Genomic DNA, 27246 nt, shown 5'->3' with positions numbered 1-27246 from the left:
TCAAGCAAACGCGTTGTTTTGCCACTTAACACGAAGTTCTTCGGAGAGATCGCTTCTGCCGCTCTGCCGCAAACAGCGAGAGAGGAGCCGCTGTTTGTCCGCCGACCTTGGAAGGGTCTTCTTCCAGCAGCAGAGCAGCTCGTAGATCTGGTGTGTCAGATCATCGGGGCACTTCAGCCTCACCAGCTGCAGCACGCTCCGCCGAACGGGGAAGCGTAGGGTGAGCAACGACGTATTATCTTCCGCCAGCTCCTCTGCCAGCCAGTACAGCGCGTTGTCCCATGGGGCCTCTGAAGAACAAAAATTAGTCAATTAAGGGCGTTGTTCTTCTGCTACGTACCTCCTTCTTTCTTTTGAAAAGCTTTCTAAAGCTGGAGGCTCAGTGGGTGAACTCCCCAACTCAAAATGGTTTGTTGTTTACTTTAACGGAAGCATCGTCACTTCTGATTTCTAAGGCAGTTTTTGGTAACTCTGCTGGGACAAGAAGTTAATTTAGCTAAAATTATTGATAAATCAGCAATTATCAATAATTTGTGTTAAATAAAAGGGTTTGGACATTTCCTATAACTGATACATCAGCTATACTGGAATCTTCCTGTAAAAAACTGTATCTCCTTATACAAAAAATTATATGCTGTTCAGGCACCCCATCATGATGCTACCTGTCTTACAAGAGCTTCTTATTGTCTGGTAAAATGATCACTGTGGGTTTTTTTCTTTTATATCTTTTAATATGGTTGGGTTTATTAAAATGGTTTAAAAACTCATTTATTTCCAGAATGCTAAGTATCAGAGAATGGTTTGGGTTGGAAGGGCTGTTAAAGATCACCCAGTGCCGCTCCTCTGCCCTGGGCAGGGACACCTCCCAACCAGAATATCTTTTAATACATTAATTCTTTTGGTTGCTGAATACCAATACCAATTACAGCTGAAACAAACCTTGGCATTTAAAAAAAAAAAAAGGCAAATAAAACCATTATTTAGATTGATATCAATATATTATGTATGTGCTCTTACCTGATGAATCAGAGGACGTTCTCTTTGTGCTTCGTGGACGGTTGATCAACTTTTCGTGCTATCAAAGACAACGTGTTGAGGAAAGAGAAATGACTAAGTGAGCAAGGGATGAGGTGTAGGGTATGGGAGTGGAATGCAGTAAATCAGCTTTTAAGATTAGTTCTACCTACACAGAGGATTTGTGTCATTATTGAAAACCAGTAACACCACCAGCAGGTATGAATTAATATACAGCTACTAAAATGAGGGAAATGGATTCTAACTTTGAATATTGCAGCTGTAGTTATTCATTTTGCATAGTTCAGCTTTTAATAAGAAGTCATTAAAAATCATCGTCATTGAAAAGACAAGTTCCATTAGAAAGTAGAGAGTTCTTCCTATTTCTTCTTCTGAACACAGGGGAGAAAGAAAAAGTACTTTGTACTTTTTCCCTATTGATTGAGAAAAAGGAAAGTCTTGTGGGCTTTACTGCTGTTTCCTACTCCATATAGAACAAGGAATTACTTACATGAGCACTGAGCACAGGAAGAGATTAATTTGTATTAAGTGAAGTTCAGCTCTATTTTTTATGAAAAGCTATAGTTGTCTTTTTTTCTTTGGTGCCTTTTCATCAGACCTGTACTTGGTCATCTTGGTAAGGGGTTTCAGGATGCTTGGCAGTGCAAAAGCATCCTGTACTTTACTCATCTTGAGATATGAAAACAGCATTACATGGCTAAAAAAAAAGCCCTCAAAGGGGCTAAAAAAGGGAATATAAAGCTTTTCCAGAAGGGGGCATTGTTTTTCTTCCAAGACAGCTTTCTTTGGCTTCGTTTAATTATGCATTTATATTTTTAAACTTATTTTCATTCATTAATGAGAATTTAGCACCTCAAAGGTCTGTATGAGATTTTCAAAGTTACTGTAGATGAACTCAATTACCCATGCATCGACTTTAATCTCAACCACTTTATGCTACTTAATGTTAAAATAGTAGTATAAATGATGGGAATGGAAAATGAGTATTGTCTCGAAACGGCGTAATAATATACAATGCATTAGATCTAAAACATTAAATCTGCCTTTAAAGATCAAATATCTGTGGCGAAGCGCTAAATTCGCCCGCGGTTCAGCTGCGCTGGGCTCTGGTCCCACTGTTCTGGTCCAGGGCGTCAGTAAAACACCCTCAGCAGCCAAAGCTGTTTTCTAGTCTGGAAGGTCCTTCAATTAGCAAAGCAAGTGCCTTTCTGAAAGCAGAGGATCACATGCTATTTTGGCTCTTAGACAGTCATTAGACGGAAAACTTCGGCAGAATAGTAATTTGATAATGCTCGTATGTATTACAACAATCTCTCTCTTTTTTTTTTTTTTGCAAAGCATTCCGATTTCAGGCAGTAATAGGGGAGTGCTGTGTCAAATAGACCTCTCAGCCACGACCAGACTCCAGTAGCATATCAAGCAGGACAGAGAGAAAAAGGAGAAATTAACCTTTTACGTTCTTTAGCCCAGTTTCACGTAAATACGACCGCTTTGAAATCAGTGGAAATGTTACTGATGGATGCACACGGACTCGACATCAGGACCTGATCCATTCTGTTTAAGTTGTGATGAAAATAACGGGTTTGGCCAAGGAAATGAAAGCTGCATAAATAAGAATTGTTTGTGAAGGCCAGCTTCCTTCTGTACACGTGTACCATGTTCAAACTAAAAACTGATGTGAATGGTTGCACACAAAGGAAACAACCACTGCCTTGACCGCTGCCAGAAATATATTTGTAAGAGAGTGGATAATGTGGGCACATCCGTATAAAAATGGCTTATTGTCTATAGAGTTACTGTCTTCTCTCCACAATTCAAGAGAAATTTAGGTGGGAATTCTACAGAAGTGAGTGCAAATGTAGTCAGATTGCCTTAAATGTAGTCAGTTGCCTTAAAAAGATTCCATCTGTCTTTGGCACAACCCAAACCAGGCATTGTGGATGGGTCTAACTTCACCATCTGGCAAAATAAAAGGGGGGAAAAAAAAAAAAAAGAAAAAGCCCAAACTTCATTTCATTTTGTTGAGAAAAATGCTATTGTTCCTGGCAACGTTGCGTGTTTGTGATCTCGTGTAACTGGGTTAAACTAAACTTAAGATGTTTATTAGCTCAACAAAATAGTAGAAATGTAAAGAGACTTTGCTGTTCTTGCCCTGCATTTACTGCTATTTTGGGGATTTTATTCCCAAGCCCATGAAAAGCTGGAATTCTGTAAGCAGCTGGGTTAGTGTGAGCAAAAAATACTATGAACAACCCACTGTTATCAATAGGACTTGTGAGATTTGTGTTGGCATATTTGTTGTACTGTAATAATATATATATATATGATAAAAACTAGCAAAACAGAAGGATCTTTGCTCAAGTTTATGTCTATGCACACAAATGTGGTCAGACTGTTGTAGCTACTTTGGTAATATATACCAACAGCATCGGCATAAAACTAATTATGGACAGTGCCAGTCTTGGTTCATCTTCTGTGAACATTAGCACAAGACTTGGACTTTAATGAAATGGTAAATAGCAGTTGCATTTGACAGATGGCTGGTGTAGTTGTTTCTATAATTAGTGCATTAAATTTCTCTCTAACTGTGTTTTCTTAACCATTTTTAATTATTTCCTTCTATTTCTTTTATTCATTAGAAAGCCCCCATGAATGTGAAGATATATCTGATCGAAATATGTTGATTGGATCATGGATAGTAAAACCAGGATAAAAGTTCTTAAGTTAATTTTTACTGTCAGTGCTTTCATCGCTGTTAATAATTATAAAACTTATAATAAAATACGGTAAGTAATTAGAATTTCCTTTTCATTGCTCTGGCATTTCATTGCATGTGGATCATTATGTTTAATATATGATGCTGTCTCTCTTCCAGTCAATTCTTTTTCTAGCTCAAATGCATTTTTAACTGCTGCAAATATCCCGTTAAAATGAGTTCACCATTTGATTATTTCTGTATGTAAAAAGTATGTTCTTTTATGTTCCTCCATGAACTTGTTCCTTGTTCCATTATAATTGTAAGTTTATGAAATATTTCAACTTCTGTCGAAACTGCCTGAAGTGTTGTCATCAATGTGTGTTCTCTCTGCCTAGAACATCTTTTATGTTCCTCCATGAACTTGTTCCTTTTCCAGTTCCTCCATTATAATTGTAAGTTTGTAAAATATTTCAACTTCTGTAGGAAGTGCCTGAAGTGTTGTGGTCAATGTGTGCTCTCTCTGCCTAGAACCACTCCATGTTCCTGACTCCTTTGTTCCTTCCTCTTCTTCCAAATCCTCTTCCTGAGGTCTGTGACCCACGGCAAAGTCAGGATGCAGATGCCTCATGGGTACACGGCATAATCTTGTTCTCAGTTTTGTTAATAATTCAGAACATTCTACTTAACTTTTTAATTGCTGCTGAATATATATTACATATTGCTCTGGAAGTTTTCAGAGAGGAAATGACCAAAGAAGTTTCTTTTTGAGTGGTAGTAGGTAATTTAGAGTCTAGCAGTAAAAAATGACGTATGTACTTCAACCCCAAAAAACACTTATTGACAACTAAATTATCAAGATTATTTTCTAGCTGCTCAGTGCCATCATATTCTGTGTTCTTTCATAGAAAACTTTAGTACTCTGAATATTTTTTGCTGTTATCAGAATTTTTAGTTGATTATTCAAAAGTTTCTGATGAATACTGGGGCCAGTCTTTTCTCAGTGGTGCCCAGTGACAGGGCAAGAGGTAATGGTCACAGACATGAACATAAGAAGTTCCATCTCAACATGAGATGGAGGAACTTGTTTGGTGTGAGGGTGTCAGAGCCCTGGCAGAGGCTGCCCAGAGAGGTGGTGGAGTCTCCTTCTCTGGAGACATTCCAAACCCACCTGGACACGTTCCTGTGGGACCTGCTGTGGGTGACCCTGCTGTGGCAGGGGGTTGGAGGAGATGATCTCCAGAGGTCCCTTCCAACCCCATAGCATTCTGTGATTTTGTAATATGTTAGCATGGATCTGTGTGAGTCTTTACTACTAATCATCTTCCCTTAGGAAAACCGACTGCTTTTTCCTACTCTTTTCTCCCTATCTTTCAGCCAGCAAACAGACCAAAAGTGAATATTTTTTTATTCTTAAAATTTCTGTGAGTTTGTTCAGGATGGAATTCAAAACTTAATTGGCTGGAAGAAATTATGAAGAGCAAAAGAGTAAACAACGTTATAGCTTTGTGTTAATGAATATTACCTGTCACTAGACAATGGTGTTGGTGAAATTCCCATTTGCCTTGTGTATTTATATAGCAAGAGTAAAGTGTGTTGTATTTAATTTATAATTTTTCACTAAAGACAAATAATCAGCTTCATTGATGTTTTACAATTCTTCAGAAAAATGATAAGTGAACTAGCTAAATTACTAAGGAATATTTCTTTTCTATTAAAAAACCTGACTTTAGGCACTATCAGTTTTAAATTATTACAATGGATGGATGGAATATAGATCAAAAATCAGGAGAGTTCACCAACTACAGCAAAGTAGGACATTTTTGTGTGCTATGATGACTTGCAATGGAAGGGAAGATGTTATTTTGGTGCTGTTCTTCATTCTGTAGTTATTTATTCTGTGTAAGAAAAAATACAAATCTCATAATGAAAAAGTTGTCAATATGCCAATGTTTTCAAGCATTTTGATCATTTTTTTGGCCCAATATTTGCCTTTAATGAAGATTCTAAATCTTTTGAAATGCGCCTCTTTAAATATATTTACAAGAAGCCAAAGAAAAATTATTTGCAAAATGTTGCAACACTTCTCTCTAAGCAGGTTGAAATGCGCCTCTTTAAATATATTTACAAGCAGCCAAAGAAAAATTATTTGCAAGATGTTGCAACACTGATATCCTAAAAAGATATAGCAACCCTTTCTCTCTAAGCAGGCTTTTTATGCATCAAACTTGACTCCTCTGTGCTTGAATTTTTTATTTTTTTTTTTGAGTAGTGGCTCTACTTTCAGCTAAAAAGATGTAGAGAAACTATTCCCAAAGGCTATCACCATTTTTTTAAAAAAAAAAAAAAAAAAAAAGATGTAGAGAAACTATTCCAAAAGGCTATCACCATTTTTTTCAAATCATCAAATCATCCCACTGGACCTCAAGAGTTTGTAATTCCCTCTCTATGAAAAGATACTGTGGAAAAGCAGAGTGCTTAGAAGCATGTGGTTCTTAAAATAAAACTTAGTTGGTCACTAAAAGAGATCTCCTCTTAAAATCTTCTGCAGATGATCATTCTTAATTTTTACTTGGGAGAAGGGAGATGAGAGAGAAATCAAGAGTTATGCTTATGAAATAAGAGATGTATTTGCAGGTGATAGCTTAAGGAAGAATGAATTAAATTGAAAAAGAGAGAGATGTTACAGCTTGTCACCACAGATTTAGACCAAGTGCTACTGTACGTATTTTGATATTAAAATGTATGCAAATTTAATAGCAGTATTCTAGCGACAGCATTTTGTACGATATAGGGTGCTGATACCCAGGCTCTTTGAAAAGATTACAATGAGAGTTCACTGCACGTATATTAAAGATTAATTTATGTAGCAATAGCTTCCACCAGAAATAGAGATAATTGCAGAGGCTTATCAGGCATAATAGGAGAATCAGGTGATAGCAGAAAGATAGGTTACATCAGCCATTTAACACTCCTATAATTTGCAGTTCTGCACTCCCAAGACAAGGATACAAGAAGTATCTAACTGAAACTTAAAGAATGTTTTCTTAAATCTATACCCCTTGGGGAGAGCAAACAAGTGAAAAATTTCTGCTAAATATTTTTTTCCAAGCTCGTGCTTGGATGGATGAGGGTCCCTCCCACCTGCTAGGAGAAATTCTGAGGGAGTTTGTGCATTGCTGATGGCTCAGAACTTCTCCATCAGTGACTCCTGTGTGTATCTGTAAAGCAAAAATCATACCGAGATCCTTTCGCCTAACAAATAAGGGGGAAAAAAGGAAATATCTCTAACATTATGAAGTGAGAAACCCACCTTTGGTAACGTCAGTGCTAATTTACACAGTGGGGTCTGGTGTTCATAGTCACCACATGGCAAAGGTTGTTCCCATTTCTTGGTGATCATCTCTCTGGTAACTTTATAAAACACTGCTGTTCCTTTGTAATGAGGTGAACTGTGGTTACCAAATTCATCCACTTCTTTAATTTGGAGCTCCAGCCTGGGTTTCCTTTGCGAATGAAAAATCAGCCTGTGGACTTTTCCAAAATCTTTTCCATTCTCTGCAGATACAAATAAATAAATAAAAGAAATATTTTTTACACTGTATTTTGAGGTGTGGCATCTCAAATAATTCATTAGAGTGAGTCAAATAGAGCTGATCACGTAATATTTGGTTGTTCTTTCTCATTATTGTTGCTTTTTATTGAACGTCTGAGGTTTGTTAGTTGAAATGTCTTCCTAGTCAGCTGTCGTAGCCCCGGAGTCGTTGGCACAAGGAGTAAGTGTTGAAGGCTGTGCTAGAAATTGGAAAATAAGGAACACAGACAGGGATAAAGTATGTAACATAGAAATAAAAATAGAACAGTTTTGCAAATGGAATTCAAAGTATACGCTTTCTGGTTATCCAGGATGGATACCTGTGAACAGTTTTGCAAATGGAATTCAAAGTATAGGCTTTCTGGTTATCCAGGATGGATACAACTCTCTGTAACAACAAAATGAATGGAGGTAGAGAGATAGGTGCATTTTTAGGATTTGTAATTCCTTTTAATTGATACATCTATAACATTATCCTTTGCACAGACAGACAGGCATTCCTTGGGGGTTGGAGACTTCCCTTTTTGAAGAATAATCCTTCCTTTGGGGTAAACAGAGTTTTCAATATGGGAGAGGTTTATATACAAAATGTTCAGAGGGCCAAATATATATTTACATGTTCTTTCCAAAACTGGCAGAAGAGATTATATGTAATTTCATGGGAATTTTTTTCTGAGGTTTCTTATCAGTTTTCCCTTTAAGCAAATCTCTGAATGGTGGAATTTTTTAGGCTGCAAATGGAGACAGTATAACTCCCTCTCATTACCTCAATTCATAGTGCTGCTCACAAAAAGCAACATTTTGCCCTGGATTTCATTGTTTAATCTTGCCCACTTTAAGTGAATTTACACAGACAAAATAGCGGAGTTTCTTTTTGTTTGGAATCTATTTAATTCCTATCAAATGTTCTTTACATTAAAAAGCCATCGATGGAATCTTGCCTTTTTGAAATAAAAGGTAAATCTTAGATTTTTCTGAGGGACCAGGTTTCACAGAATGGCAGAGGTTGGAAGAGATCCCTGAAGATCATCTTGTCCAAACCCCTAGCTCTGCTCAAAGCAGGGTCATCTGAGCTGGTTGCTCAGGATCTTGGTCAACTTGTACATTTTATTTTTAATATTTTCTTTTGTAGCTCTGCTCAAAGCAGGGTCATCTGAGCTGATTTCTCAGGATCTTGGTCAGCTGGTACATTTTATTTTTAATAATTTTATTTTTTTGTTTTGTTTCCCATGTAGTTCATGCACCTGTCATTTACAAGAAATAAAACTGAAATAACTAAATATGCTGTGACTGACCCCAATCTACTAATGTCCACATATGGTGTTTCTGAACAACAGAGGTGGTTGCTACTGTTCATCCAGATGCGTGAATTAATGACCTTACCTGAAGCAAAAATATTCCCTCTAAACTTAAAATGAATCTGCTCTCCTTCTCTTAATGGGAACTGCTGCGTAGGCTCTGGGGGACCAAAGTAGCCCTCCTTGTGGAGCTTTTGAAGTTCCCAGGTCAATTCTTTGGATGCAGAGAGCAAAACTACTATTTTGTAGGGGTTTTCTCTTTTCCGATACAGTATCACGTTGGCCATGGTGCTACAAACAGCTTCTTCCAGACCCTGAGCAAAGAGGACAAGGTGTGTGTTTTCCAAGAGGAACAAAAGGCGAATGACCACAAAGCTGTATTAGGGAAAAAAAAAAAGACACAAAAATAAATAACTCTGTCTTAAATCATTTTATCAACTTCTAACAGTTTATTACTCAAAATAATACAGAGCTCAGTCTCCACTGGACCTTTTGCCTCCTCCTTTTCATTCTTATTTCTACACATATGAAAGGGTGGAAATTTCCCTGCTTCTGTAGTGCAGAGTATATTGACTCTGTATCTATGAATTCAAATACACACAAATTTTAGATGAAAGTAAGATAATATTTCCTAATAAGAAATTCAAAAAAACATATCATGGTTTCAGAGTCAGAGACCTAAATCACATTTTCCAATTAAAATTAATATCTGCATTTCCTGTTTCAAGTTTTGTATCTATTTCATCGTGTACAGTCTAAAGATGAAAAAATATTTAAACAAATCTATATTTTCTGTAATTATGAGTAACAAATCGAAATGATCTTATACTGCAAAGCAGGATAAAGAGATGTTGGCAAGTTAATAATTAATAGTGGATGATTTCTTATCACTACTAATTTCAATTATTTGAAAGTAAATATTTTAGTAAATAAAATTTTACTAGATTATTTATACATTACCTTTCTAAGTGTTCATTTAGTTCAAATGATACAAGTCCATTCCGTGCATTCTGGATAATAACATCATCAAACACCTTCCACCCCTCCTCTTTGTTTCTGTGACCTAATAATTTCAATGTATCACTGAGATTCTCCCCATTTTTTCTCACAGATGCACTCACAGCCCTGGAAAACCAAAGAATTATAAGAAAAAATATAATGAAAAATATGTCCTGCAGAAAGAGTAAGTTTGTGATTGTAGTTCTGTTTTCCCTTCTGTTTTCCTTGATGTCTACATATATTTTCCTCACCTTGCTGAAAATCTACGTATGGAACTGTACTCCAGAGTACATGAGTAATTGTTAAGTTATTTTTGTATTTTTTAATAATTCTCTAGAAAAAGACAAAAAAAAAAAGGAAAAAGGAAGGTTTCTAAATGAATCTAGTTTAATCTACAGCTTAATATCATGCACAGTAATTATTACAGATTGGTTTTGAGTCATTCATCAAGATTTAGATTCTCTAGAAGCACCTTTTCTTCTAGAAGCAAATATTACTCAATAACCATAAAGGAATTTAGAAAATAAGATATGACTGCTATCCATTGTCTCTTTCCACAGAGAAAATAAAAGTAGCTTCCCTTTAAATCAGGTGATTACATTGATATCACACTCAGAATCAGGCAACTCTAACATGACATGCTCTGGCTAATTTATCCTAATGAATGAAACACGAGGGGTTTTTTCACAGAAGCCCATAACTCTCCTCTCACACCCCCCCCTCCTTATCAATTTTTTTAAAACCAGATGAACCTTTCTGAAATGAAAATGGATTAAGCCTTTCTGAATCTGGAGTTGCCAGTGGCAGCAAAACTGGAAGGATAATGATCAAATGGTAAGTTCAGACTGATTTTTTTTCTTGCATGAGACCGTAAAAAGAGCATCTATTTTTTTGACTGTCAAAATAGATGAGGTCAGCTTCGGCCTTTTTTTCACCAAAACGTTTTATCCATATCCTCTTGTGCATGATGGATAAATTTTATTGAACTGCCAGTTAACTGAAATGTAGAGAGGTTTTTTTAGGAGTCCCTGTGTTTTAATGTTTTTATTAAGACTTTCCAAAAAGTCTCAAGTCTTAGAAATTTTGTAGTGAGTGCTTTGGAAAAATCTGGGCCTTTATCTAGTGCTACAGTTCCCATACTCCCAACTGTTGTGTCATAAATTTTGACCCAGCCAGCCATGGGAATGTGTAGAAGTAGAAATCAGAAAAGTCCAAGGCCAGGGTAGCCAAACCACCCCCTGGTAAAATAGTGATCCCAGCAGCTTTGAGACGTGGTTATTCTCCATCTTCAGCGTTTGGCTTTGGGGAAAATGGTTGGACATTTCTTGCTAAAAAAAACCAAAACCCACTCATTTTTCATCCTTATTTTTGTTAAAATATAGTGGTTGGGCAGCATATGTAGAGATTCTACATCAAATGCTATATGAATTTTCTGGGTGAAGCTATAGCATGAGAATTGTGGGGATTTGCTCTGGTGTTCCTAGCAGCATTTCTAAGCATAGCAGAATATACTAAGGAACTGACACATTTTTAATTAAAAACAAACAAACAAACAAAAAATCCCCCCAAAATTAATCAGCAACTGTTAAAATGAATTCATTTTCATGTTTTGAAAATGCTGAATTTGTAGGGAAGTGGTTCTTACCGAGGATGGTGTGCCATAGCAACCCTCTTTACTGTAGCGCTAATGGCTCTTGCATGTTCTGTCTCGTCTCCTTGCCTTTTTTTTTCTGGGTTTGGAGGACAGGGCAGGGTAATAGTGATGGGGCTGTTAAATGGTTGGGCTGAAGGATGCTGGACATAAACCAATGCACTAGTAGATACCACCGAGTGGTACATATCATGTCTTGCTTTCAAGGTGGAAACCAATGATGGTTCAATTGGCTGAACCTAAATATCGAAAGCAATCATACAATTAACTTGCAAATGAATCAATCTTCTCTAAGATTCCTGTTTTTTTTTAAAAAATAGATTAATCTTTTGGAATTAAATTACAGAGGAGCCTCTCTATACCCCAGGAACAATTCGAGCAACGTATCAGCACTTTATACAATGCACAACCAAGTGCTTGGGAGTCATCAAAAACTGGAACCTTTATGGAAAAAAATATGTTGATTGTTCTATTCCTGCTTTCAATTCAAGTTTTGAAACTCCTGAGCCTTCTCTAAGATTCCTGTTTTTTTTTAAAAAATAGATTAATCTTTTGGAATTAAATTACAGAGGAACCTCTCTATAACCCAGGAACAATTCGAACAACATATCAGCACTTTGTACAATGCACAACCAAGTGCTTGGGAGTCATCAAAAAGTGGAACCTTTATGGAAAAAAATATTTTGATTGTTTTATTCCTGCTTTCAGTTCAAGTTTTGGAACTCCTGACCTCCCCCAGAGTTTGATGATTTTCTAAGATTTTTCAAATCTGTAGTTTTTTCACTGTTAATCATAAACTCCTGAGCTCCCCCAGAGTTTGATGATTTTCTAAGATTTTTCAAATCTGTAGTTTTTTCACTGTTAATCATAGAATGGTTCAGGTTGGAAGGGACCTTAGTGACCACCCAGTGGGCAGGGACACCTCCCAGCAGACCAGGTGTCTCAAAGCCCCATCCAACCTGGCCTTCAAGCCCTCCAGGGATGGGGCAGCCACAGCTTCTCTGGGCAACCTGGACCTCACTTAATTTTATCTCCTCTGTACCTCCGAATCAATGTTTTTATGGGGGAAGGGAGAAACACTTTATAGCTGATGCAAATCTTGAGATTATTCTCAGAAGAGGTGACAAACCCTTCTGTTGCTCTGCCTGGTACAAATGATGAAGGTCAGGTGAGAAAAATTGTTCCATTAACTTAAATGCTGGGCCAAGCAGTTGAAGCTTGTAGTTGGTGCTTCTGTCACTGTTGAAAACAACTATATTTTCTAAAGTGTATCAGAGAAAGGTAGATGGTTCTTAGTTTCAGCTACAGATAGCATTGACTACTGACAAGATTATGTGGCTTTAACAAAGTTGACAGGAAACCATTTGCTGTGTATACAGGATGTGGAGCTGCAACCACTTTTCACTTTTTCTAACAATGGAACCGGTTGCCCTTTAACATTATTGACATCTGTGCTTCAGAACAAATCAGAAAAGAGACTTATGAGACAAATATTGTGTATTTCAAGCTCACCTTTAACTGCATGGGTGCTGGAGAGTCGAATGTTTCTGGAGGGTAATAGAAAGATATTCTAGAATCCATGCTCAGCTTTTGTGAGAGTCCTATCTTTGGAACAGTAAATGTTTCTTTCTTTAAGCATGACATCACAGAAAAAACACCCAGCTGGTAAATTTTCACTTCTGCAAAGTTTTCCTGCATGAAGAAGAGTGTGGGGTTAGAGACCACTGGAGGCAAAGGAAGCTCTGTTCCACAGCGGATTAGCATTTTGAGAAGGCAACGTTATTTATAGAGTAAGGTGTGAAATGAAAATAAATCAAATATCATGGCCACCTGGATGCCCAGTTATTTGGTGATTTCTAGTCCTCGTGTGCTGTCATTCACATTCCAGCGTACAACTGGGGTGAAATGACATAAGCTTGTAAACTGGTTGATGAATCTGGCCCCATGCAATTATTCTGTAGTTAAAAAACAAGTATCCTGTGTTTCTTTGAGATGCAGTTTAGACTCACACACACAGAACTGGGTTACTTCTCTGGGATCTGAATACGAAATAATTCCCCTTAAGTTTTTATTTTTATCAAATAATGCAATGTATTACGCTTATTTACAAAAATAATGAACCTTTACTAAAGCATTAGTATATTGGGATCAAGAAATTGCCTTAACGTTGTGAGTGGGAAAAGGGACCTTGTTAAATACTAGGTTTGAAATACTTGAAATACTCGAATACTTGAAAAAGTAGGAAGACAAGTTCAATTTAACCCCACATGGCAGGCATTACAGCTTAATAACGACATCCTTACTAGTGTAACTCCACAGTGGTTTAACTGGGAACCTGGAATGATGTTTTTACAATGCTTAGATGGTAATCAACCTTATGGTTTCCTTGGTATCCCTCCAAAGAAATGGGAGTCAAGTAGTTTGATTGAAAGTTCCCATCGGTCACCTTCACCACGATCTCCCGAAAATTTCCTCTGAAGCATGAAGTAAATGGGATTGCAATGTTGATAGGGAAGGGGATTGTTTTCTCAAGATCAGAGCATTCAATACTGATGACATTGCTGACCAGCTCCTCAGTATCATCCACCACCAAGGAACTGGTGTCATTGACTATTTTACACTTCAGATTCTCCAGAGCAGTTGCAGGAGCTTTAATAAAACAAGCTACTTCACATTCCTTCTTACCACTCTCTTCCACTGGAAATCTGGAGAAAAAAGAACATAAAATATTAGTCTTTATATTTTGGGCGGAGTGGTGCCTTGTATTTTTAATTAGTACTTTATTATAATGATGTGCTGCATCGTAGCATAAGCGGATCATTCATAAAAATGTATCTTTATTAATAGATGGGAAAATCATGAAAATGTTTATGTTTAGCTTTTTTTCAGAGCAGCTCACAAGTTATTATAAAACTGTCTAATTGAGGTCCTCTCCTACTGGTTTCGAACAATTTGGGAATTACTGACTCTACTGGCTGTGACTCAGTCCCTCTCTGGTATAAAAAAAAATATGTAATCAAATAGAAAGTTTTGTTTAGATCAAATGGAAGATCTTCATTGTGCATGAGGAAGTTGTAAACTGCTATTATGTGCATGTCCAGCAGCTCTTTAATCCGTGCATATTGAGTTTCTGGGCCCACAGATGTTTATATGTGTGCTAATAACCAATATTTATGTACATCTGTTCCTAAAAAGAATATATGCTTACTCTTTGGTCATCCATTGCCCAGATTTTTGTATTTCTTCTGAATCATTCACAGAAGGATTCACAGCAGTAAGTTCACGTGTTTGTGCTGAAGATGTGAAGGTCACTAGGTCATTCCTACAAATCTCATGGTTTGTTTCCACTTTACTGCCTTCCATTTGCTCTGTCTGTCTATGTTCTTGACTTCCTACCCCTTTTGAAGATTCTTTGACTACTCCCTCATTTTTCTGTTCAAAAAGATTCCTGGCAGATCTGTCAAAAACGTCTTTCAACATCCCAGATAGGATGCCTTCCCCACTGCTCCTCACAGCATCTTGAAAAGCCAGTTGTGGAAGAGATCCCTGAAGATCATCTTGTCCAAACCCCTAGCTCTGCTCAAAGCAGGGTCATCTGAGCTGGTTGCTCAGGATCTTGGTCAACTTGTACATTTTATTTTTAATATTTTCTTTTGTTTTTGTTTCCCATGTAGTTCATGCACCTGTCATTTACAAGAAATAAAACTGAAATAACTAAATATGCTGTGACTGACCCCAATCTACTAATGTCCACATATGGTGTTTCTGAACAACAGAGGTGGTTGCTACTGTTCATCCAGATGCGTGAATTAATGACCTTACCTGAAGCAAAAATATTCCCTCTAAACTTAAAATGAATCTGCTCTCCTTCTCTTAATGGGAACTGCTGCGTAGGCTCTGGGGGACCAAAGTAGCCCTCCTTGTGGAGCTTTTGAAGTTCCCAGGTCAATTCTTTGGATGCAGAGAGCAAAACTACTATTTTATAGGGATTTTCTCTTTTCCGATAGAGTATCACATTAGCCATGGTGCTACAAACAGCTTCTTCCAGACCCTGAGCAAAGAGGACAAGGTGTGTGTTTTCCAAGAGGAACAAAAGGCGAATGACCACAAAGCTGTATTAGGGAAAAAAAAAAAGACACAAAAATAAATAACTCTGTCTTAAATCATTTTATCAACTTCTAACAGTTTATTACTCAAAATAATACAGAGCTCAGTCTCCACTGGACCTTTTGCCTCCTCCTTTTCATTCTTATTTCTACACATATGAAAGGGTGGAAATTTCCCTGCTTCTGTAGTGCAGAGTATATTGACTCTGTATCTATGAATTCAAATACACACAAATTTTAGATGAAAGTAAGATAATATTTCCTAATAAGAAATTCAAAAAAACATATCATGGTTTCAGAGTCAGAGACCTAAATCACATTTTCCAATTAAAATTAATATCTGCATTTCCTGTTTCAAGTTTTGTATCTATTTCATCGTGTACAGTCTAAAGATGAAAAAATATTTAAACAAATCTATATTTTCTGTAATTATGAGTAACAAATCGAAATGATCTTATACTGCAAAGCAGGATAAAGAGATGTTGGCAAGTTAATAATTAATAGTGGATGATTTCTTATCACTACTAATTTCAATTATTTGAAAGTAAATATTTTAGTAAATAAAATTTTACTAGATTATTTATACATTACCTTTCTAAGTGTTCATTTAGTTCAAATGATACAAGTCCATTCCGTGCATTCTGGATAATAACATCATCAAACACCTTCCACCCCTCCTCTTTGTTTCTGTGACCTAATAATTTCAATGTATCACTGAGATTCTCCCCATTTTTTCTCACAGATGCACTCACAGCCCTGGAAAACCAAAGAATTATAAGAAAAAATATAATGAAAAATATGTCCTGCAGAAAGAGTAAGTTTGTGATTGTAGTTCTGTTTTCCCTTCTGTTTTCCTTGATGTCTACATATATTTTCCTCACCTTGCTGAAAATCTACGTATGGAACTGTACTCCAGAGTACATGAGTAATTGTTAAGTTATTTTTGTATTTTTTAATAATTCTCTAGAAAAAGACAAAAAAAAAAAGGAAAAAGGAAGGTTTCTAAATGAATCTAGTTTAATCTACAGCTTAATATCATGCACAGTAATTATTACAGATTGGTTTTGAGTCATTCATCAAGATTTAGATTCTCTAGAAGCACCTTTTCTTCTAGAAGCAAATATTACTCAATAACCATAAAGGAATTTAGAAAATAAGATATGACTGCTATCCATTGTCTCTTTCCACAGAGAAAATAAAAGTAGCTTCCCTTTAAATCAGGTGATTACATTGATATCACACTCAGAATCAGGCAACTCTAACATGACATGCTCTGGCTAATTTATCCTAATGAATGAAACACGAGGGGTTTTTTCACAGAAGCCCATAACTCTCCTCTCACACCCCCCCCTCCTTATCAATTTTTTTAAAACCAGATGAACCTTTCTGAAATGAAAATGGATTAAGCCTTTCTGAATCTGGAGTTGCCAGTGGCAGCAAAACTGGAAGGATAATGATCAAATGGTAAGTTCAGACTGATTTTTTTTCTTGCATGAGACCGTAAAAAGAGCATCTATTTTTTTGACTGTCAAAATAGATGAGGTCAGCTTCGGCCTTTTTTTCACCAAAACGTTTTATCCATATCCTCTTGTGCATGATGGATAAATTTTATTGAACTGCCAGTTAACTGAAATGTAGAGAGGTTTTTTTAGGAGTCCCTGTGTTTTAATGTTTTTATTAAGACTTTCCAAAAAGTCTCAAGTCTTAGAAATTTTGTAGTGAGTGCTTTGGAAAAATCTGGGCCTTTATCTAGTGCTACAGTTCCCATACTCCCAACTGTTGTGTCATAAATTTTGACCCAGCCAGCCATGGGAATGTGTAGAAGTAGAAATCAGAAAAGCCCAAGGCCATGGTAGCCAAACCACCCCCTGGGAAAATAGTGATCCCAGCAGCTTTGAGACGTGGTTATTCTCCATCTTCAGCGTTTGGCTTTGGGGAAAATGGTTGGACATTTCTTGCTAAAAAAAACCAAAACCCACTCATTTTTCATCCTTATTTTTGTTAAAATATAGTGGTTGGGCAGCATATGTAGAGATTCTACATCAAATGCTATATGAATTTTCTGGGTGAAGCTATAGCATGAGAATTGTGGGGATTTGCTCTGGTGTTCCTAGCAGCATTTCTAAGCATAGCAGAATATACTAAGGAACTGACACATTTTTAATTAAAAACAAACAAACAAACAAAAAATCCCCCCAAAATTAATCAGCAACTGTTAAAATGAATTCATTTTCATGTTTTGAAAATGCTGAATTTGTAGGGAAGTGGTTCTTACCGAGGATGGTGTGCCATAGCAACCCTCTTTACTGTAGCGCTAATGGCTCTTGCATGTTCTGTCTCCTCTCCTTGCCTTTTTTTTTCTGGGTTTGGAGGACAGGGCAGAGTAATAGTGATGGGGCTGTTGAATGGTTGGGCTGAAGGATGCTGGACATAAACCAACGCACTAGTAGATACCACCGAGTGGTACATATCGTGTCGCGCTTTCAAGGTGGAAACCAATGATGGTTCAATTGGCTGAACCTAAATATCGGAAGTAATCATACAATTAACTTGCAAATGAATCAATCTTCTCTAAGATTCCTGTTTTTTTTTTAAAAAATAGATTAATCTTTTGGAATTAAATTACAGAGGAACCTCTCTATAACCCAGGAACAATTCGAACAACATATCAGCACTTTGTACAATGCACAACCAAGTGCTTGGGAGTCATCAAAAAGTGGAACCTTTATGGAAAAAAATATTTTGATTGTTTTATTCCTGCTTTCAGTTCAAGTTTTGGAACTCCTGACCTCCCCCAGAGTTTGATGATTTTCTAAGATTTTTCAAATCTGTAGTTTTTTCACTGTTAATCATAGAATGGTTCAGGTTGGAAGGGACCTTAGTGACCACCCAGTGGGCAGGGACACCTCCCAGCAGACCAGGTGTCTCAAAGCCCCATCCAACCTGGCCTTCAAGCCCTCCAGGGATGGGGCAGCCACAGCTTCTCTGGGCAACCTGGACCTCACTTAATTTTATCTCCTCTGTACCTCCGAATCAATGTTTTTATGGGGGAAGGGAGAAACACTTTATAGCTGATGCAAATCTTGAGATTATTCTCAGAAGAGGTGACAAACCCTTCTGTTGCTCTGCCTGGTACAAATGATGAAGGTCAGGTGAGAAAAATTGTTCCATTAACTTAAATGCTGGGCCAAGCAGTTGAAGCTTGTAGTTGGTGCTTCTGTCACTGTTGAAAACAACTATATTTTCTAAAGTGTATCAGAGAAAGGTAGATGGTTCTTAGTTTCAGCTACAGATAGCATTGACTACTGACAAGATTATGTGGCTTTAACAAAGTTGACAGGAAACCATTTGCTGTGTATACAGGATGTGGAGCTGCAACCACTTTTCACTTTTTCTAACAATGGAACCGGTTGCCCTTTAACATTATTGACATCTGTGCTTCAGAACAAATCAGAAAAGAGACTTATGAGACAAATATTGTGTATTTCAAGCTCACCTTTAACTGCACGGGTGCTGGAGAGTCGAATGTTTCTGGAGGGTAATAGAAAGATATTCTAGAATCCATGCTCAGCTTTTGTGAGAGTCCTATCTTTGGAACAGTAAATGTTTCTTTCTTTAAGCATGACATCACAGAAAAAACACCCAGCTGGTAAATTTTCACTTCTGCAAAGTTTTCCTGCATGAAGAAGAGTGTGGGGTTAGAGACCACTGGAGGCAAAGGAAGCTCTGTTCCACAGCGGATTAGCATTTTGAGAAGGCAACGTTATTTATAGAGTAAGGTGTGAAATGAAAATAAATCAAATATCATGGCCACCTGGATGCCCAGCTATTTGGTGATTTCTAGTCCTCGTGTGCTGTCATTCACATTCCAGCGTACAACTGGGGTGAAATGACATAAGCTTGTAAACTGGTTGATGAATCTGGCCCCATGCAATTATTCTGTAGTTAAAAAACAAGTATCCTGTGTTTCTTTGAGATGCAGTTTAGACTCACACACACAGAACTGGGTTACTTCTCTGGGATCTGAATACGAAATAATTCCCCTTAAGTTTTTATTTTTATCAAATAATGCAATGTATTACGCTTATTTACAAAAATAATGAACCTTTACTAAAGCATTAGTATATTGGGATCAAGAAATTGCCTTAACGTTGTGAGTGGGAAAAGGGACCTTGTTAAATACTAGGTTTGAAATACTTGAAATACTCGAATACTTGAAAAAGTAGGAAGACAAGTTCAATTTAACCCCACATGGCAGGCATTACAGCTTAATAACGACATCCTTACTAGTGTAACTCCACAGTGGTTTAACTGGGAACCTGGAATGATGTTTTTACAATGCTTAGATGGTAATCAACCTTATGGTTTCCTTGGTATCCCTCCAAAGAAATGGGAGTCAAGTAGTTTGATTGAAAGTTCCCATCGGTCACCTTCACCACGATCTCCCGAAAATTTCCTCTGAACCATGAAGTAAATGGGATTGCGATGTTGATAGGAAAAGGGATTGTTTTCTCAGGATCAGAGCATTCAATACTGATGACATTGCTGACCAGCTCCTCAGTATCATCCACCACCAAGGAACTGGTATCATTGACTATTTTACACTTCAGATTCTCCAGAGCAGTTGCAGGAGCTTTAATAAAACAAGCTACTTCACATTCCTTCTTACCACTCCCTTCCACTGGAAATCTGGAGAAAAAAGAACATAAAATATTAGTCTTTATATTTTGGGCGGAGTGGTGCCTTGTATTTTTAATTAGTACTTTATTATAATGATGTGCTGCATCGTAGCATAAGCGGATCATTCATAAAAATGTATCTTTATTAATAGATGGGAAAATCATGAAAATGTTTATGTTTAGCTTTTTTTCAGAGCAGCTCACAAGTTATTATAAAACTGTCTAATTGAGGTCCTCTCCTACTGGTTTCGAACAATTTGGGAATTACTGACTCTACTGGCTGTGACTCAGTCCCTCTCTAGTATAAAAAAAAATATGTAATCAAATAGAAAGTTTTGTTTAGATCAAATGGAAGATCTTCATTGTGCATGAGGAAGTTGTAAACTGCTATTATGTGCATGTCCAGCAGCTCTTTAATCCGTGCATATTGAGTTTCTGGGCCCACAGATGTTTATATGTGTGCTAATAACCAATATTTATGTACATCTGTTCCTAAAAAGAATATATGCTTACTCTTTGGTCATCCATTGCCCAGATTTTTGTATTTCTTCTGAATCATTCACAGAAGGATTCACAGCAGTAAGTTCACGTGTTTGTGCTGAAGATGTGAAGGTCACTAGGTCATTCCTACAAATCTCATGGTTTGTTTCCACTTTACTGCCTTCCATTTGCTCTGTCTGCCTATGTTCTTGACTTCCTACCCCTTTTGAAGATTCTTTGACTACTCCCTCTTTTTCCTGTTCAAAAAGATTTCTGGCAGATCTGTCAAAAACGTCTTTCAACATCCCAGATAGGATGCCTTCCCCACTGCTCCTCACAGCATCTTGAAAAGCCAGTTGTGGAGCCTTTTCAGTAACAGAGCTACCTCCAAGAGGTTTATCTTCTTCACTGCAATCTTTTTTCTCTGTAGTGGAGCTCATTGGTAGTCTCTGTTCACCATCTTCCTTTTTTATTGGAGGTTCTCTGCTATTGTCCTGTTCTCCAGCAGGTGAGTTTTCAGCTAACAATGCAACAATGTCTTTTCCCACAGTTTTAGTTTCACTTGGCTGGATTTGATTAACATTCTGACTGTCTGCCTTGTTCAGGGAAGGAGTTCTTTGGGAACATTTAAAAGGTTCTTGCACAGGTCCTGTCGCTTCTCCTTCAGAATAAATGTTCAGAACCACGTCTGTTTCTCTAGAAGGTTTTTGAGCAGCCTGGATCTGAGAATCATCATCGTGTCTGGGGCTAGCGGCACAAAGTTTATTTTCTGCCTCATGAAGGTGTGAGACTGTAGTTATCAAACAATCCTTCACTTTCTGCAGACAATCTATAATTCCATTGTACTCTGAGGAAAAGAAAAAAAAAAGGTAACCAATTGAATTTTGCTACAAAATCTAGAAAAAAAAGTACAAAATCCTATATACATACCTGATGAATTCCACCTAATTCCATAGTGCCATTCAATACCTGAAGCACAATACATTTCTTGGGTTCTACTTTATCTTTTTGCATTTATTGCTACACAATTTGAATGAATTTCTGAAGAATTGAATATGAACAATACATTTGTGTACTTGTCCAAGTACAAGTGTGTATTTGTCAAAGTACTGCTCTGGCAACTCCAACAAACGCCTTCCTAGTGATCAGGCACTAGCTAAATTCTTAATGGCAATCAATCTAAAGCATAGAATTGGTAAATAAATAACACAAAAATATCAGCATATTTACAGTACTGAAGTTCAGCAATTTATAGCATCCAGTTATAGGATTGGTGAAGGTTGATCTTGTGTATACCTAAAAACACTTGGTGAAGAAGGATGCACAAAAGCACACAATTATTAGGTGCCATTCATGTAAGATTTTTATTTTTAGCATAATCACTTTAGGATCTTTTAATTTATGACATTTTTTCTTAGCTTACACCTTTCCTTAGAAATCCTTCCATACATTCTCTCCAAGGATTTCAGATGTATTACTTTCAGATCTCCCCTCACCTTGTGCCATCAAGCTCTACAACTGGAACTGTGTCTTCATTAATTAGGAATATTGCAAACCTCTCAGAAAATTTCTTGCTTATTTCTCTTTGCTGCAGGAGGTCCCAGAAAGATTTGTTTTGCAGGTGAAATCCAGTGAAATTCAACACAAATAAGAAAATTGTACAGAATGACACACAGTAGGGTGTGCTCTCTGCTTATAATGGACAAAGACAGAAAAGGAAGGACAATAGAAAGGGCTGATCCAAGTCTTTATGGGAACCCACTGGCTTACATTCACTTTCTTCAATAGAGTCATATAAGGTAAATCAATGTCTCAAGGTTTTCAAATAGGAAAATAATTTTATTGAGTAATAATGACATCACTCATATACAATCTAGATAGGCCTTTCATCTCTCTTTGCATCTGATTGACTTAAACTTACAAAGCATCAAGTTCAGAATAAAGCTTTTTGCTTGTCTGGTTTCGAACAATTTGGGAATTACTGACTCGACTGGCTGTGACTCGGTCCCTCTCTAGTATAAAAAAAAATATGCAATCAAATAGAAAGTTTTCTTTAGATCAAATGGAAGATCTTCATTGTGCATGAGGAAGTTGTAAACTGCTATTATGTGCATGTCCAGCAGCTCTTTAATCCGTGCATATTGAGTTTCTGGGCCCACAGATGTTTATATGTGTGCTAATAACCAATATTTATGTACATCTGTTCCTAAAAAGAATATATGCTTACTCTTTGGTCATCCATTGCCCAGATTTTTGTATTTCTTCTGAATCATTCACAGAAGGATTCACAGCAGTAAGTTCACGTGTTTGTGCTGAAGATGTGAAGGTCACTAGGTCATTCCTACAAATCTCATGGTTTGTTTCCACTTTACTGCCTTCCATTTGCTCTGTCTGCCTATGTTCTTGACTTCCTACCCCTTTTGAAGATTCTTTGACTACTCCCTCATTTTTCTGTTCAAAAAGATTCCTGGCAGATCTGTCAAAAACGTCTTTCAACATCCCAGATAGGATGCCTTCCCCACTGCTCCTCACAGCATCTTGAAAAGCCAGTTGTGGAGCCTTTTCAGTAACAGAGCTACCTCCAAGAGGTTTATCTTCTTCACTGCAATCTTTTTTCTCTGTAGTGGAGCTCATTGGTAGTCTCTGTTCACCATCTTCCTTTTTTATTGGAGGTTCTCTGCTATTGTCCTGTTCTCCAGCAGGTGAGTTTTCAGCTAACAATGCAACAATGTCTTTTCCCACAGTTTTAGTTTCACTTGGCTGGATTTGATTAACATTCTGACTGTCTGCCTTGTTCAGGGAAGGAGTTCTTTGGGAACATTTAAAAGGTTCTTGCACAGGTCCTGTCGCTTCTCCTTCAGAATAAATGTTCAGAACCACGTCTGTTTCTCTAGAAGGTTTTTGAGCAGCCTGGATCTGAGAATCATCATCGTGTAGGGCAAAGTTAGCTTGATCTTAGAGCCTGGAAACAGGTCCTTTTTTTTTTTAACAAAAATGTGCTTTTATTACTGTGGACACTGTATAAACCTGTAGATCAAAGGCTCATAAACGTGGGCATAAAGATTTCTGCCTGGAGTCTCTCTCTATCTATGCATCAGGCTGTTAGACCATTATTAAATGCAGAAATATTAGTTTTCTTTTCTACATTGATGCCTGTTTCTTAAAACGTTGTTTCTGAGAAAAAGGAGTTGTTTCATCGTGACAGAATGACCCTGATCTGGTTTTGGTCCTCATAGTAAATAGCGCTGTTATAATGTTATAAAAGCAAGAAATTAAATTTTCTGTGATTACCCGTAAACTAAGAGGGCGGAACTCTTTCTTATTTTTGCGGTTTTTACCTGTGCTGTTACTTGTAGAGGACTGTAGAGGATATATATTGGGTTTGCTCGGTGAGGGGGCTGCAGAGGCCTCTGTGAGGAGAGGCCGGGGCTGCCCTGTACCGGACATGGCCGGTTCTAGCCGGTTCCAACCGTTTCCTCAACAGACCCGCCTCAGGACTCATTGGAACCTGTCAGCATCGCTGGTGCTTCCTCTGGGGAAACATACTTAAGAAAGGTCAAGAACACCAGAGAAAGTTGAGGGGAAAAAAGCATGAGGAAGAGCCCTGGGAACACCAAGGCCCAAGAAGGAGGAAGAGGAGGAGGAGGTGTTCCAGGCCTGCAGCAGAGATTCCCTTGCAGACCACGGGACACCATGGTGGAGGAGGTGCCCGCTCTGCAGCCCATCGAGGACCCCACACCGGAGCAGGTAGATATTCTGTGAAGGTACTGCTGGAGAAGGTACATCAAAAGGCTACAAAGATGATGAGGGCACTAGAACATCTCTGTTGGGAGGAAAGACTGAGGGACTTGTGTCTTTTGAGTCTGGAGAAGAGAAGACTGAGGGGGGATCTGATCAACACCTGTAAATACTTCAAGGGTGGGTGTCAAGAAGATGGGGCCAGTCTCTTCTCAGTGGTGCCCAGTGACAGGACAAGAGGGAACGGGCACAAACTGGAACAGGGGAAGTTCCGTCTCAACATGAGGAGGAAATTCCTTACTTTGAGGGTGTCAGAGCCCTGGAAGAGGCTGCCCAGAGAGGTGGTGGAATCTCCATCTCTGGAGACATTCCAAACCCACCTGGACACATTCCTGTAGGACCTGCTGTGGCAGGGGGTTGGAGGAGATGATCTCCAGAGGTCCCTTCCAACCCCGTATCATTCTGTGATTCTGTGATACTTCAGCCTGTGGAGAGCCCAGTGTTTCCTGACACTGTTACCAAACCATATCCTTGAAATGTTATTAGTAACTAATGTTGAAAGGCCTTATGTCTATTTTCATGAATGATGAGGATTCTATCCTTGAATTTATCAAGCATGAGCTAATGAAAAGAACGCCTAGTTGAGGGATGCAAGTATTGTATCATTCTCCAGGAGGCACATTGAGCATAAGGACCTTGAGGATGGTACAAATCTACATGTTTTGAGAAGTTTAGCCAACTTGGCAGGAAAAGTGAAAATTCTTAGTGTCCTAAGCTATACTACCTTCATTATAATACTAAAAATCACACCCATAGGTCAAGAAGACCCTTGCCTAGGTGAAGACCCCTTGAGCATGCCTGGTAACTATAACTTGATAGTGTAATCATATGTAAATTGCTAACCAATCAAATATAGGCTGCAAAATGTGTATAAAAATCATGTGGAGAGTTCTGATGGGTGTGCATGGTAGGAGAATAAATCCCCTATGCACCTGGCATGTAAATAAACCAATGTCAGCTTTCTAAACTACAGAGCTAGTCTGGAGAGGGTAGATTTGTTATGGATTTTTGTTGTTTTAACTAAATTTTGTTGTTTTAATTAAATTATTTTTTTCCCTCAGTCAAGTTTGTATTGCCCATGACGGTAAGTGGTAAGTGATTTCCCTGTCTTTATATTGACCCATGAGCTTTTCCATCTTATTTTCTCCCCGTCACATTGAGGAGGGGGACTAAGTTGCTGGGCAGGAATCTGGTGTCTAGCCAAGATAAATCCGCCAAAATACAAGATACACAAAAATTTGAAACAATTCTGCTCAGATAATATTTTTTCCTTTTCTCACATAATGAGAATTACAAGTCTCATATTGAATCTCATTTAATAGACTTGAAAACACTGTGAGGCAACCGTTGAAATATGAATTCATTTGGTCTAATGAGTGATCAAATACTGAAATATTAACGAATGAAAAGTAAGGTCCCCCAGTGTCATCACATGGCAAAACTTATCATCCAGTACACCCAGTCCATTCTGTTTACAGGCACGTCCCTCCGTACTTGCCTGGACTTGCAGTCGATTCCTGGTGTTTGTCATGGAGAGTACTCAACAAGTGGCAAGTGTCTTGAAGGCTTTCTGTAACGTTCTCCAGCTGCCGGCTGAGAGATCTGCTCAGCTCTCTTGTTAACGAGATCAGCCTAAGCACATACTCTGCTGTACCTTCGTGATCCAGATCACTTTTCAGAAGCTCGTTTCTCACTAGCAAGTTCAGGTGCCAGATTTTTTCCAGGAGTTGGCCTGATCTGCCTGCAGGCGTAATCTTACCTTCAGCCATTTCCATTTTATGTTCAGAAGATACTAATACAGTTTTTTTTGCTGCTTCCACAAGGTGTTGGCCTTGGTTCAGACTGCCACACTGCTCAGTGTTTGAAGACTGAACCACATTTAAACAAGCGCTGTATTCCACAGAACGCTGACAAATCAAACTCTTAGCTCTGAAACTCTGAACTGGTGTTGATATTAAAAAGTTCCTAGGTGACAGAAAGGAGTGGCTCCGGTAACTATGGGTGAGGATTGCCAAGAGATGCCAATGTACACAACGCACCATTAAGGGAGGTTATGAAATCCCAGTTATGTGGCAGTGACTTAAATTTCGGGAGCTCTGAGCAATTTCAGACTTCAGTGGCGGCGAATGATCAGTACCCATGAAATCAAGCTTAATTGTGAAGTCATAATTGTATAGTCACCAACGATGAGGAAGTGTTTTCATTGTGAGCTAACATTGAATGCTGCAGGTCTCTAGACGGCGTCTTCTGAGAAGCTGTGTTTCATTTGTTGTTCAGAGACATCAGAGCTGCTCTGCAGTCTCGATGAGGTATTTGAATTATTCATCGGTTTCAGCAATACGGGAATCCACAAATGTAATTTTGTGATTAGCAAAAAAATATTTATTGGGGATAAACATTTAAAGAAACTTGCAATGTTTTCTGGTGTGTGTTCATATAGAATCATAGAATGGTTTGGGTTGGAATGGACTTAAAGATCAAGTTCCAACCCCCTGCCCTGAGCAGGGACACCTCCCACCAGCCCAGGTTGCTCAAAGCCCCATCCAACCTGGTCGTGAACCCCTCCAGGGATGGGGCAGCCACAGCTTCTCTGGCCAACCTGGGCCAGGCTCTCACCACTCTCACAGCAAAGAAGTGCTTTCTAATCTTAGCAACATTTAAAGAAACTTGCAATGTTTTCTGGTGTGTGTTCATATAGAATCATAGAATGGTTTGGGTTGGAATGGACTTAAAGATCAAGTTCCAACCCCCTGCCCTGGGCAGGGACACCTCCCACCAGCCCAGGTTGCTCAAAGCCCCATCCAACCTGGTCGTGAACCCCTCCAGGGATGGGGCAGCCACAGCTTCTCGGGGCAACCTGGGCCAGGCTCTCACCACTGTCACAGCAAAGAAGTTCTTTCTAATCTTATC

The 27246-nt window shown here is 38.1% G+C and overlaps 1 protein-coding gene across 1 annotated transcript; it reads right to left on the bottom strand.

The window, feature by feature from the left end:
* DTHD1 (death domain containing 1) lies at positions 1 to 26111 on the bottom strand. Its single transcript, XM_014959521.1, has 16 exons — positions 25835 to 26111; positions 20572 to 21385; positions 19738 to 20068; positions 18876 to 19055; positions 17655 to 17899; positions 15971 to 16135; positions 15096 to 15385; positions 14482 to 14830; positions 13648 to 13978; positions 12786 to 12965; positions 11268 to 11512; positions 9584 to 9748; positions 8709 to 8998; positions 7044 to 7288; positions 1018 to 1075; positions 1 to 290 (listed from the first exon to the last, which is right to left on the bottom strand). Exons 1-16 carry the CDS (start codon positions 26109 to 26111, stop codon positions 1 to 3), a joined length of 4455 nt encoding a protein of 1484 aa, XP_014815007.1.
* Between the last annotated feature and the right edge of the window lie 1135 nt (positions 26112 to 27246).

The sequence above is a fragment of the Calidris pugnax genome, unplaced genomic scaffold (genome assembly GCF_001431845.1).
Source record: "Calidris pugnax isolate Ruff unplaced genomic scaffold, ASM143184v1 scaffold288, whole genome shotgun sequence".
Taxonomy (NCBI): Eukaryota; Metazoa; Chordata; class Aves; order Charadriiformes; family Scolopacidae; genus Calidris; species Calidris pugnax.
Note: the sequence above shows the minus strand (reverse complement) of the source record. Positions and strands in the feature narration are given on the sequence as shown.